This window comes from Trichechus manatus, unplaced genomic scaffold (genome assembly GCF_000243295.1).
Source record: "Trichechus manatus latirostris isolate Lorelei unplaced genomic scaffold, TriManLat1.0 scaffold00153, whole genome shotgun sequence".
NCBI lineage: Eukaryota > Metazoa > Chordata > Mammalia > Sirenia > Trichechidae > Trichechus > Trichechus manatus.
This window is the reverse complement of record NW_004444089.1, coordinates 6,530,779-6,544,766: the sequence shown is the minus strand read 5'-3', so window position 1 is coordinate 6,544,766 and position 13,988 is coordinate 6,530,779. Positions and strand designations below refer to the sequence as shown.

Genomic DNA, 13,988 nt, shown 5'->3' with positions numbered 1-13,988 from the left:
AGAAAGATACACATCAAAACCGCAATGAGATAGCACTTCACTCCCACTAGGATGGCCAAGATTTACAAAAGAAAAAAAAAACAAAATAACAAGTATTGGAGGGGATGTGGAGAAACTGGAACCCTCATCCACTGCTGCTGGAAATGCAAAATGGTACAGTTGTTGTGGAAAACAGTGTGGCGTTTCTCACAAAACTAGAGGCAGAACTGCCACGCGACCCAGCAATTCCACTCCTGGGTATATACCCTAGGGATCTAACAGAAGTTGACAGGAGCAGACATACTCTGTCTTCCTTTTCTGTATTTTGTGGGTTACTGAACTTGCAGTATTTCTATGAATAATCTGCTCCAGGATGTTGAAAAATCAATGAATAAATAAAATCTTAACTGAAAATTATAAATCTAAAAATACAGCTCCAACAATCTCAAAGAGTTTCACAAAGAAGAGATAAAATCAGAGACAGCTGGCATACTGGAAAGAGTATGACTTTTGGAGTGAAAACATTTTCTGCTCTGGAATCTGGGCTCTGCCACTGACTAGCTTCATATCCCTGGGTAAACTATGGGACATCTCTGGCCCTCATGTTTCCGATCTGTAAAATGGGGATACTAACACCCATGCTGGAGCCCTGATGGCACAATAGTTAAAAGCTCAAATGCTAACCAAAAGGTCGGCAGTTCGAATTCACCAGCCCCTCCTTGGAAACCCTATTGGGCAGCTCTACTCTGTCCTATAGGGTCATGAGTCGGAATCGACTCGATGGTAACGGGTGTGTTTGTTTTTTAACACCTACCTTACTAATTTTAAAGAACTTGATACCAAGTGCATAGCCTAAACTCTGGGATGTGAGAGGCACTCACTACTTGTTAGGGCCTGGCTGAGAACTTCTGTTCAATCAGCTCAGTTAGGTAGCAGGAGTGACAAAAAGTCTGATCCAGCAAGTTTTGATTACTTTGCTAACCTGAGGGTTCACTATACGGTGACATCACTGAGATTAGCTTCTCTTCCACAGTTCATTCATTCATTCACTCTCTCAGCAAACGTTTACTGACTAACTTACTAAATGCCAGGCACTGTTCTGGGCTCTGGAGACAGAATGCGATGAAGTGATTGAGATACAGACAAGTGGGGGTTCCTAGCACTGAGTTTGTAGTCTGGGTATCCTTACACTGACATTATAGCCAGCATTCAAGTGGTCGTGAACTACCAATTACAAAAATAAGTCTAGATTTTAGAAGCATACGTTACAAAAAAACCCATTTCAGTCCAGTTGATTCTGATTCATAGCGATCCTATAGGACAGAGTAGAACTGCCCATGGGGTTTCCAAGGCTATAAATCTGTAAGGAAGCAGACTGCCACATCTTTCTCCCACAAAGCAGCTAATGAGTTTGAACTGCTGACCTTCGGTTAGCAGCCGAGTGCTTAACCACTGCACCATCAGGGCTCCTCAAGTAGGCATTACTAAAGTATAAAGCCTTCACATTAAAAAAAACAAATTGAAGAAATAATCTATCGCCACGTCTTTCTCCTGTGGAGCAGCTGGTAGGTTCAAACTGCCGACCTTTTGGTTAGCAGCTGAGCACTTAACCACTGTGCCACCAGGGCTCCTTATTCCTTAATGAGTCCTGATGAAAGGAAATGCCACACCACAATGGAAACCCTATTAGAATACAACAGTAAAATGCTTTCTTTTCCCCCCTCAAATCTTTAAACTCATGTTTCTAGATGTGAAATGGCAATTTGTTAACGGTCAAAAAACTAACTAGAACACTGAGAGAATGTAAACTCCCCGACGACTCTGCTCAGACACAAACAAGTCTCTCTTACCATCCTGTTAATCCGCACGAAGTCTTCAGGTTGTTTGGCCCAAGGCGGGAGATCAACATCATTTACCACCACTTCATCTTCTCTGACTCCAAGATTGTATCCATTACTGTTGACAAACATCTCAGGGAGGTAGTAGAACTCTGGAATTAGTTCCTGCCAGAAATAAAAACGTAGCATATTAAACCTACTTTATAAAAATCAGGTGGATAATATTTAATTTCTTTATTAAAACCAATATTTTAGTACTTGATTCTAGTCTTCATTTACTCTGTTTTAGGTATTTAAGAAGACATGATGAAGCATTTCTCTTGAACAATTCACTTGACAATTTATGATATTTAAAAATGTTACCAATTTTCAATCTTACCCTGCCACAAATTAAGAAAAATACCTATTTGTTAATATGAATTAATGATAATTTATATTAGCATTAGTAAACACATATGTAAAGTTATATAAAACTTTCTAGATTGCTTAAAAACCTCTTCTGAATATATTAATGAAATAACCAAATTAAAGAAACAGTTGTTGCCAGTATTTGTTAAAAGTCATGTAACAACTCCTACTTTTATTTTGCCTATGTTAACAATTACAATATGTGATTTTTAAAAGGGATTCATAATTTTATTTTGTGGTTTGGCAAAACAAATTATTTTTAGATTTACACAATGAAGAGATGCAACATGACAATCAGTTTTCAATATTTAATGCCTGCCTCCTAACGGTGGTGATTAATACACTGGGTGCCAAGACAAGTGAGGCATAAACAACTGGATTCAAGGCAAACTCGCGTTTGATGCACTACATCTAACACGAGACGTACATTACTTTAGAATACATCTGATTTTAAGACCCGAAAGATTTTATTTATGGCTGTCTGTTTTTTAAAAGCTACTGGGAGAAAATGAAGTAAAAGTTTTCATGAATACCATCTATGCTATCTTTTCTCAAATATCTAGATGAAGGTTAAATGAACTAAGTCCTAGTGTGAAAAGCATAAGGACCTTTATTCGTGCAACATGATCAACACTGATGGAATAGGACCTGAAATTTGAATCTACTGTGGTCTTCTCTAGGGGCCTATAGAAGAAATTAAAACCACCAGTCACTCAGGTCTTCAAATAAACCTGATCCTTAATTTTCCAAGGAGAGCACACATAAAAGCTATCTCTTCATGGGTTCTTCCATGGAAACCCATATGGATCTGTTATAACATAAGTGGGTGTTTACTTAGGAAGGCTCAGTGAGAATTTGATTGTTTCCCATTCTTATGAACAATAAGAAAAAATAATAATATTTATTTTCTCCAGCATTATGGGAGCACAAACAGTTTCATACAACCAAATCTTCTGGATAAATGAAGTTTAGATTTTAAAGAGAGTGTTTCTTCTATCTGAACCATTTAAATGGAAATCTTTCTAAAACCCACTACACCCTTCCTTGATAGTAATTCATCACACAGCGAAGTTCTGAGAAGCAGACACTGGGGTGGGTACTAAGGAAACAAAAATGAATAAGACACGTCCTTACTGCCAACACAGCCCGGGGTATGGGGCAGACGTCTAACAGATGGTTATAATACACAACGGTAATAGCTGAGAACAAAGTCCTTAAAAAAAAAAAGTGCAAGGGTGCACAGAGGAGAGAGCCCGGAGCTCTGGGCAGGTCAGAAAAGGCTTTGCTGAGGATGGGACACTGGGGTAGATCACAGCTGGGGTGACGATGGGGGCAAGGGGCAGAGTAACCATCAGGGAACCCAAAGAAATGGAGTGTGCTGGAGGGTAGGATAGGTGGTGGCATAACAGGTAGGCGCTTGGCTGCTAACAGAAAAGTCAGGGGCAGTTTGAACCACCCAGCGGCTCCTCGGGAGAAAGACCTGACGATCTGCTCCCATAAAGATTACAGCCTAGGAAACCCTATGGGGGCAGTTCTGCTCTGCCACACGGGGTCGCCATGAGTAGGATTTGATTCAGTGAACTGTGTAGGAAGGGAGATTTACAGTAAAATTAATCTAAATTAATATTATATATCATTTAAGTTTATATGAGGTTATACGATAAGGTGATATGATATATAATATAAATAAATATTCAGTGACACTGATGTGAAAGGAGGAACTGGGAACAGCTGAAAGAAGAACTGTAAGGTAAACGAGCATGCTTGTTCGCCATCAATGATACAGCTTGGTTCTCAGCTGACGGATAAGACAGGGGCTACAGGTGCTTCAGGAGTTTTCTCTCAGCCGTGATTACCATGAGCTCGGTTGTGGGTGCTGGGAAGCACGACAGTGCACCCCGGTCACCAGCAGGAGCAATCTGGAAAAGGTGTGATTGCAGATTAGAAGGTACAGGGAGTGCATGGCGGCCTCTCTCATCTGTTTGTGCCCAATCAGAAATGCATGATCGCTGTCCTGTGATTTCACTGTACTGAATCGAAACATGAGTTCCTTGTGATCTTAAGCTCACGATTTGTAGATTTAGCAATGTAGATTTACTTTTTATTTAAACGTCCCAAAGAGTCTCAATTTATCTTCCACCACCTTGGCGCTCTGTCATTGATTTCATATATATAATTTCCCATTCTTTCCTGTGGTTTGCTGCTAGGTGGTGTCGAGTCGGTTCTGACTCATAGCGACCCTATGAACAATAGACAAAAATAAAATAATGCCCGGTCCTGCACCATCCTCACAATCATTGCTATGTTTGAGCTCATTGTTGCAGCCACGGTGTCAATCCATCTCTTTGAGGGGTTTCCTCTTTTTCACTGACCCTCTACGGAGCATGATATCCTTCTCCAGGGACTGGTCCCTCCTGATAACATGCCGTCATCTGAGATTCTAAGGAGCTGTACTTCTTCTAAGACAGATTTGTTCCTTCTTCTGGCAGTCCATGGTATATTCAATATTCCTGGCCCACACCATAATTCAAAGGCATTAGTTCTTCAGTCTTAATTATTCATTGTCCAGCTCTCACATGCATATGAACCAATTGAAGATGCCAGGGGCACTTTAGTCCTCAAAATGACAGCTTTGCTTGTTAACACTTTAAAAAGGTCTCTTGCAGCAGATTTGCCTAATGCAATATACTGTTTGGTTTCTTGACTGCTGCTTCCATGGATGTTGATTGTGAATCTAAGTAAAATGAAGTCCTTGACAACTTCAGTATTTACTCTGTTTATCATAATGTTGTTTACTGGTCCATTTGTGAGGATTTTGTTTTCTTTCTGTTGAAGTGTAATCCATACTGAAGGCTGTAGTCTTTTGTTTTTTTTTTGAAGGCTGTACTCTTTGATCTTCATCGGTAAGTGCTTCAAGTCCTCTTTACTTTCAGCAAGCAAGGTTGTGTCATCTGCATATCGTGGGTTGTTAGTGAGTCTTTCTCCAATCCCAATACCCCATTCTTCTTCCTATAGTCCAGCTTCTCAGATTACTTGCTCAGCATACCTATTGAATAAGTATAGTGAAAGGATACAATCCTAACACACACTTTTTCTGATTTTAAACCATGCAATATCCTCTTGTCTCTTGGTCTATGTACAGGTTCCCCATGAGCACAATTAAGTGTTCTGGAATTCCCATTCTTCATCATGTTATTCATAATTTGTTATGATCCACACAGTCAAATGCCTTTGCATAGTCAACAATACATGGGTAAACATCTGTCTTAGTTATCTAGTGCCGTTATAACAGAAATACCACAAGTGGATGGCTTTAACAAACAGAAATTTATTCTCTCACAGTCTAGCAGGCTGGAAGTCTGAATCCAGGGCGCCAGCTCCAGGGGAAGGCTTTCTCTCTCTGTCGGCTCTGGGGGAAAGCTCTTGTCACCGATCTTCTCATGGTCCAGGAGCTTCTCAGTGCAGGGACTCTGGGTCCAAAGGACACGGTCTTCTCCTGGCACTACTTTCTTGGTGGTATGAGGTCCTGTGTCTTTCTGCTTGCTTCTCTTTTATATCTCACAAGAGATTGGCTTAAGACACAACCTAATCTTGTAGACTGGGTCCTGCCTCATTAACATAACTGCCACTAATCCCACCTCATTAACTTCATGAAACCAAAAAAAAAAAAAAAAAACCAAACCTGCTGCCGCTGAGTCGATTCCAACTCATAGAGACCCTACAGGACAGAGCAGAACTGCCCCATAGCGCTTCCAAGGAGCTCCTGGTGGATTTGAACTGCTGACCTTTCGGTTAGCAGCCAAACTCTTAACCGCTATGCCACCAGGGTTTAGTGGACAATCACACAATACTGGGAATCATGGACTAGCCAGGTTGATACGCATTTTTGGGGGACACGATTCAGTCCATTACAACATCCTTCTGGTAGTCTCTGCTTTCAGCTAAGATATATCTGATATCAGCAATGATATCCCTTGTTCCAAGTCCTCTTCTGAATTTGGTTTGAACTTCTGGCAGTTCCCTCTCGATGTACTGTTGAAACTGTTTTTGAATTATCTTCAGCAAAATTTTACTTGCGTGTGATACTAATGATGTTGTTTGATAATTTCTGCAATCTGGTGGATCACATTTCTTTGGAATGGGCACAAATATGGATCTCTTCCAGTTGGCTGGCCAAGTAGGTGTCTTCCAAATTTTTTGGCATAGGCAAGTGAGCACTTCCAGTGCTGCATCCGTTTGTTGAAACTTCTCAGTTGGTATTCTCTGAATTCCTGGACTTGTTTTTCGCCAGTGTCTTCAGTGCAGCTTGGACCTCTTCCTTCAGTACCATCAATTCTTGATCATATGCTGCCTCCTGAAATGGTTCAATGTCGACCAAGTCTTTTTGGTGCAGTGACTCTGTGTATTCCTTCCATCTTCTTTTGACGCTTGCTGCATCCTTCAATATTTGGCCCACAGAATTCTTCAGTATTGCATCTTGAGGCTTGAATTTTTTCTTCAGTTCTTTGAGCTTGAGAAATGCTTAGTGTGTTCTTTCTTTTAGTTTTCTAACTCCAGGTCTTTGCACATGTCATTACAATACTTTACTTTGTCTTCTTGAACCACGCTTTGAAACCTTCTGTTCAGCTCTTTTACTCTATCATTTCTTCCTTTTGCTTTAGCTACTCTGTGTTCAAGAGCAAGTTTCAGAGTCTCTTCTGACATCCATTTTGGTCTTTTCTTTCTTTCCTGTCTTTTTAATGACCTTTTGCTTTCTTCACATATGATGTCTTTGATGTCATCCCACAACTAGTCTGGTCTTTGGTCATTAGTGTTCAATGCTTCAAATCCTTTCTTGAGATGGTCTCTAAATTCAGGTGGGATATACTCAAAGTTGTACTTTGGCTCTCATGGATTTGTTTTAATTTTCTTCTGTTTCAACTTGAACTTGCATATGAGCAATTGATGGTTTGTTCCACAGTCGGTCCCTGGCCTTGTTCTGACTGATGATGTTGAGCTTCTCTATCACCTCTTTCCACAGATGTAGTTGATTGGATTCAGTGCAATCTGTCTGATGGTGTCCACGTGTATAGATACTGTTTACGTTGTTGAAAAAAGGTACTTGCAATGAAGAAGTTGTTTGTCTTGCAAAATTCTATCACGCAATCTCCGTTGTTGCTTCTACCACCAAGGCCATATTTTCTAACTACATATCCTTATTCTTTGTTTCCAACTTTTGCGTTCCAATCTCCAGTAATTACCAGTGCATCTTGATTGTGTGTTCGATCAGTTTCAGACTGCAGTAAAAATCTTCAGTTTCTCCACCTTTGGCATCAGTGCTTGGTGCATACGTTTGGTAGTTAAATTAACTGGTCTTCTTTGTAGGTGTACGGATATTATCCTATCTCTGACAGCACTGTACTTCAGGATAGATCTTGAAATGATCTTTTTGACGATGAACACATCGCCATTTCTCTTCAATTTCCGAGCATTGTATACCATATGATTGTCTGATTCAGAAAGGCCAATACCAGTCCCTTTTAGCTCACTAATGCCTAGAATATTGATCCTCAAGCATTCCATTTCATTTTTGACAATTTCCAATTTTCCTAGATTCATACTTCATACATTCCATGTTCCAATTATTAATGAATGTTTGCAACTGTTTCTTCTCATTTTGAGTTGTGCCACATCAGCAAATGAAGGTCCCAAAACTTTAGTCCATCGACGTCATTAAGACTGACTCTACTTTGAGGAGGCAACTCCTCCCCAGTCGTATTTTAAGTGCCTTCCAACCTGAGGGGCACATCTCCCAGAACTATATCAGACAATCTTTCGCTGCTATTTGTAAGGTCGTCACTGACTAATTTTTTCAGAAGTAGATCGCCAGGTCCTTCTTCCCAGTCTGTCTTAGTATGGAAGCTCTGCTGAAAACCTTTCCACCATGGGTGACCCTGCTGGCATTTGAAATACCCGTGACATAGCTTCCAGCATCATAGCAATGTGCAAGCCACCACAGTCTGACAAACTGACAGACGAATGGTGGTCCTGTGGTTTACAGTAATATAAAATACGTGGCTATTATTAACCTACTTATCACTGTTATACTATCTCAGAGAATGTTATTAAATTATATTAAAAAATGCTGGAGAAACAGAGGATTTCATATTAATAAGAGCTTGGGCAAAAGCACATTTCAGAGCCTTCTTCTGTGAGGTTTCTATTTTGTGAATCCCTCAGAGCTCTTGGTGCTTGCAGCAGGTGCTCATTAAATATTAAGCTATTGAAGATATTAGATACAGTTATTTTAATATCACTGGGAACTTTCTGGGGACGTGCAGATGGCTGGAAGAGTGCCCGGAGTTAGGAGAACAGCCAATGCAGAACTTAATTAAGTGAAAGAAGAAGGAAGGACCCAGGCACAGACTTTGTACCTTTTGCAGGGAAACTTTTGCAATTTAAAATGGCTACCTTGTTCATTCTAGTTATATTTAATTCAAAAATTAAAAGAGCTCGATTTAAACATAGAATTGGTTTTAAAGTTGCCAGCAAGCAAAATTTTACCCAAGCAGCAGAAGTGGCAGAAGAAAGACCTATTTCCTTTTTATTTAAATGCTTGAGGAAGAAGGGGCTAAACGCTGACCTACACCAAGGAAAACAAAGCAGTCAAGATCAATTGTGAGGAGAATGTCTGCCTTTATGGCTATTTAGGATGGTAGGAGGACGAGTACTCCAGTGAGGATGGCGGGAGGACGGGTACTCCAGTGAGGATGGCGGGGGGACGGGTACTCCAGTGAGGATGGCGGGGGGACGGGTACTCCAGTGAGGATGGCGGGGGGACGGGTACTCCAGTGAGGATAGTAGGAGGAAGAGTACTCCCTTCAGGATGACCCTTGAATTATGGCAGGTTTCTCTGGTTTAGTCCTTATCCAGTGGTCCAGAATGCAGTCATAAATTAGAGTGTTAACAAGATGTTGGTGTATGCCCTCATAGACTTGATGTTTGAAACTATCCCAGATTTCTGACAGTGGGAACAGTCACAAAGTGGACAATCGTTTAAAGAAAATATAAAGACATTCCTGATGGACAGTTTATTTTCAAGGCTCCTAGAAGATTTATAACATCAAAGCTCTCAGTGATCAAAACTGTCTGAACCCTGAAGTCTTGGGTTTTGTGGTCTTCTCAAGGTGAAGGAAGAGAGAGTAAGATCATAAAATTTTGCTGATGATCATTCAAAAGCGGCTGCAGCAGTAGATTGACAGGCAACTGCCAGAAATTCAAGCCGAATTCAGAAGAGGACGTGGAACCACGGATATCATTGTTGATGTCAGATGGATCCTGGCTAAAAGCAGAGAATACCAAGAAGATGTTTACCTGTGTTTTACTGACTATGCAAAGGCATTCGACTGTGTGGATCATAACAAATTATGGATAATATTGGGAAGAATGGGAATTCCAGAACACTTAATTGTGCTCATGTGGAACCTGTACATAGACCAAGAGGCAGTTGTTCCAACAGAACAGGGGAAACTACATGGTTTAAAGTCAGGAAATGTGTGTGTCAGGGTTGTATCCTCTCACCATACTTATTCAATCTGTATGCTGAGCAAATAATCCAAGAAGCTGGACTATATAAAGGAGAACGGGGCATCAGGACTGGAGGAAAATTCATTTAACAACCTGTGATATGCAGATGACACAACCTTTCTCGCTGAACGTGAAGAGGACTTGAAGTACTTACTGTTGAAGAACAAAGATTACAGTCTTCAGTATGGATTAAACTGAACATAAAGAAAACACAAATCCTCACAACTGGACCAATAAGCAACATCATGATAAACGGAGAAAAGATTGAAGTTGTTAAGGATTTCATTTCACTTGGATCCACAATCCACAAAAGCAGGAGTTAAGAAATCAAAGGACGCATTGCATTGGGCAAATCTGCTGCAAAAGACCTCTTTCAAGCGTTCAAAAGCAAAGATGTCACCTTGAAGACTAAGGTGTGCCTGACCCAAGTCATGGTGCTTTCAATCACCTCATATGCATTCGAAAGCTGGACAATGAATAAGGAAGACAGAAGAAAAACTGATGCCTTTGAGCTGTGGTGTTGTTGAAGAATACTGAATATACCATGGACCGCCAAAAGAACGAATAAATCTGTCTTGGAAGAAATACAGCCAGAATGCTCCTTAGAAGCAACGATGACGAGACTTCATCTCATGTACTTTGGACGTGTTATCAGGAGGGACCAGTTCCTGGAGAAGGACATCATGCGGGGTAAAGCAGAGGGTCAGCAAAAAAGAGGAAGACCCTCAACAAGATGGACTTACACAGTGGCTGCGACAATGGGCTCAAGCATAACAATGATTGTGAGGATGGCACAGGACTGGGCAGTGTTTCCTTCTCTTGGACATAGGGTCACTATGAGTTGGAACTGACTTGATGGCACCCAACAACAACATGTTACCTCAAAACTCAGGGAGGGGGATGCTGGCATCATGATTGGTGGACACACGTCTGGCCCACCATGGGTGGCAGGATTTATTGTGGGGCACCTTCCATTTGCTTACATTGGGCACCTCTGGTTTTCCAAATATGACACACACATACACACACATAAAAACAAAAACAAACCTACCAGGGTTCCCTAACTATCCTACATGAAACCATAAATATGCTTACAAGGCTTATCTAGCTGCACAAAAGAGACAAAAGTTTTACCCAGTCACACTTCCTGGATGCACTACCTCACATTTAAGCCTGATATCCCAGCTATTTTATGCCAATGAATGTTTCTTTTGTTTTTCACCATTACACAAGTCCCCACTGGAGGGCAGCAAACACTTTCACTGGGAAAAGTAAAATCCCAAGAAACCTGAGAGGCAGAAAACGTGAGCAGGCAACCATATATCCCTCAGATTATGAAAGGGGTAAATGGTATTCCATATGACTTCACTCTTTTAATTTTCTGCATAGTTTTTTATTTATTCATTGCTTGTGAGCCCCACTATAATGAAAATCCCGCACAGTAGGGACCTTGTCTATCTTGCCTTCTTGCTCACATCAGAACTCATTTGCTAAGAATGGTGGCTGGCATATAACAGATACTCCACAGATATCTGTGGAATGAATATGTGAATCAATTATTGCTATATGTTTATTATATCCTGAATTTCAGGATTGAAATAGTGATAAAATATATTGAAGGCAGTGCTGTTTTGAATTGTGTTTGTTAAAGCAGGGATAGGAACCCTGGTGGCACAAAAGGTTAAGCGCTTACCTGATAACCAAAAGTTTAGTGATTCAAACTGACCCAGTGGTTCCATGGGAGAAAAAGCTGGCAATCTGCTCCCATAAAGACTGTAGCCAAGAAAACCCTATGGGGCAGTTCTACTCTGTCCCATGGAGTTGCCATGAGTCGGCACCCAACAACAACAAAGCAGAGGTACTTCAGAGCTACCAGTGGAAGGTGGTGAAGGGGGAGCAACTGGGCAGGCGGAAAGTTTTGGGACTTCCCCTTCTTCTACTAGAGAAGTGCTACTTCATGTGCTTTGAAATCAGACAGATAAGGTTTATATTCAGATCCCTTGCTAGCTTGGATAAGTTTCTTAAATCTTTTAAAATATCAGTTTCTTAATCTGAAAAATGCTGGTAATCATAGCAATTAAGTCATACAGTAGATATGAAGATCAAATGAGGTAGTATATGTAAAATACTGCATTTCATAGCTTCATGCAAAACATATTTTAGAAGCTATTCACTCTACTGGTTTTGTTTTTTTTAGGATACAAATGAAAAAATATTTCTGCTGATTTTACCCAATGCCAAAGGGCACCCTGTAATTCAATGAAAAGTTGTACCACTTCAGATGCTCGTGTTTGAATCAAGACCTCTGTAGATAATTCAGATAATCCAAGTGTTTTTTATCAAGTATTTGGACTGACTTCTATGTTACCTAAATTAGATATATTTTTATAAGTATTTGCACTTCGATTTCACTGCCTCTAAATGCACACTCTGAATTGAATGGTAGAAACTAATCTGGAACTTATGCTTTTTTAGTTAGTGACTTGTGCAGAGTTTTCTCAGGAAACGCTGCCAGAGTCCTTCCAACCCCACATGTCCTTTCGGCCATTCGACGCACCACCCTCCAACCAGAGGTGGAGTCCATTTCCCTCCCTGTGAATGTAGCTGGTGCCCGGGCTGACAAACAACACAATGGAAGTGACACCGTGGGGTTTCCATGCCCAGGACTTAAGGAGCCTTGCAGCGTCTGCTTTTGTTCCCTTAGAAGCCAGCTACCACACAGGGTAGAAAGATCACGTAGCAAGACTGGGACAGCCGGGCAGCTCCAGCTGTTCCCCAGTCTCAGAGTAGGCACGAGACATCTGAGTGGTGCCCTTTTGGACCCTCCAGTCCAGCCCAGCCCAGCCATCCCAGCTGTCACCACATGACACCAATGAGGTGTTCTTGCTGAGTCCTATCACCAATAGCACAGTCATGAAAAAATGATGGTTTTTTTTTTAAGTCACTAAGTTTTGGGGTGTTTCGTTACACAGTGTTTGATAACCAAAAGAGAAATTAATAGCTGGAAATAGAGTACTGCACTAATAAAAACTTAAAACATGTGATGTGGGCTTTGGGACTGAGCACTAGGCAGAGGTTAGAAGCGGGGGCAAGGAGACTGGTGGTGGAGTCTGGAAAATGAAGAGAGAAGGTGCTATTGGAAGCAAGAGAAGAGCAATCTGGGTTACGCAGTGGAAAAATTAAGCAGATGGTCTCCTGCTAGAATCTGAAAGATAGAAAGGTATCTAATGAACTTGTGGTTCTGGCTCAGAGATTTCCAGGCTGAAAGGGACGAGTGGTTTCTATGATTGTTGTATGGATAAAGTACTGCCAGAGCCAGACGAGCTAGGAAAGAAACTGTCCAGTTTTGAAGCTGCATTTCGAGGAAGATAGAGGCCAAGGACAATTTCTCTACATAGCAAAAGGTTCTCAAATAAGAAATGGTTCAGGGCGACGATCAAATCCAGGGCACAACAAGCGCCCTGTGGCCACAGAGTAAAGCTCAAGCTGACAGTGGGGCCTAAACCCTTTTTGTAAGAGCTTAGCAAAATTTAAGCAAGTGGCTTGTTGACCCTCTCAGCTATGTAAAAGTATTCTAAGAATCTTAAGGTCATTGTAAACAGCACCCTAACTCATAGCCCAAAGCAGAGAAGAGACTGTCTTGAAAGAATTTGTAGGTGTGGGTTTTTTCCAATGATGGACTGTAATTTGACACATAGGAAGACCACACATTTTTAAAGGAGTTGCACCAACCTGGGCAAAAGAGACCTTGGCCCTCAACTGACTATGATCAAGAAGTTGTGAGAAAGCTGTTCAGTGGCACACAAGGGCTATTTTTTATGGAAAAGAACGGGTGATTCAGCTGGCAAAGCCAAGTACCCAGAGGATGAATAGCCATGGAGAACAGTGGGTTAGGGAGCCATGGAGAACAGTGGGTTAGGCAGCCATGGAGAACATGGATTAGGGAGCCATGGAGAACAGTGGGTTAGGCAGCCATGGAGAACAGTGGGTTAGGGAGCCATGGAGAACATTGGGTTAGGCAGCCATGGAGAACAGTGGGTTAGGCAGCCATGGAGAACATGGATTAGGGAGCCATGCATGCCTCTATAGCAAACCTGGGCCTTAGTCAGTGCGCATTCCCTGCCCTGGAGTCCAGGAATCTGGAACACATGTTTGGCTGGATTTCAGAACTGCTATGATCCAGTGGCTGTGATGGAC

General features: G+C 41.4%; 1 protein-coding gene across 1 annotated transcript in view; it reads right to left on the bottom strand.

The window, feature by feature from the left end:
• Positions 1–13,988, bottom strand: part of NBEA (neurobeachin) — a 685,423-nt gene that overhangs the window by 62,585 nt on the left and 608,850 nt on the right. Inside the window, exon 46 of the mRNA XM_023740363.1 lies at positions 1,830–1,982. Coding sequence (XP_023596131.1) covers positions 1,830–1,982 — 153 coding nt within the window. The remainder of the gene's footprint in view (positions 1–1,829; positions 1,983–13,988) is intronic.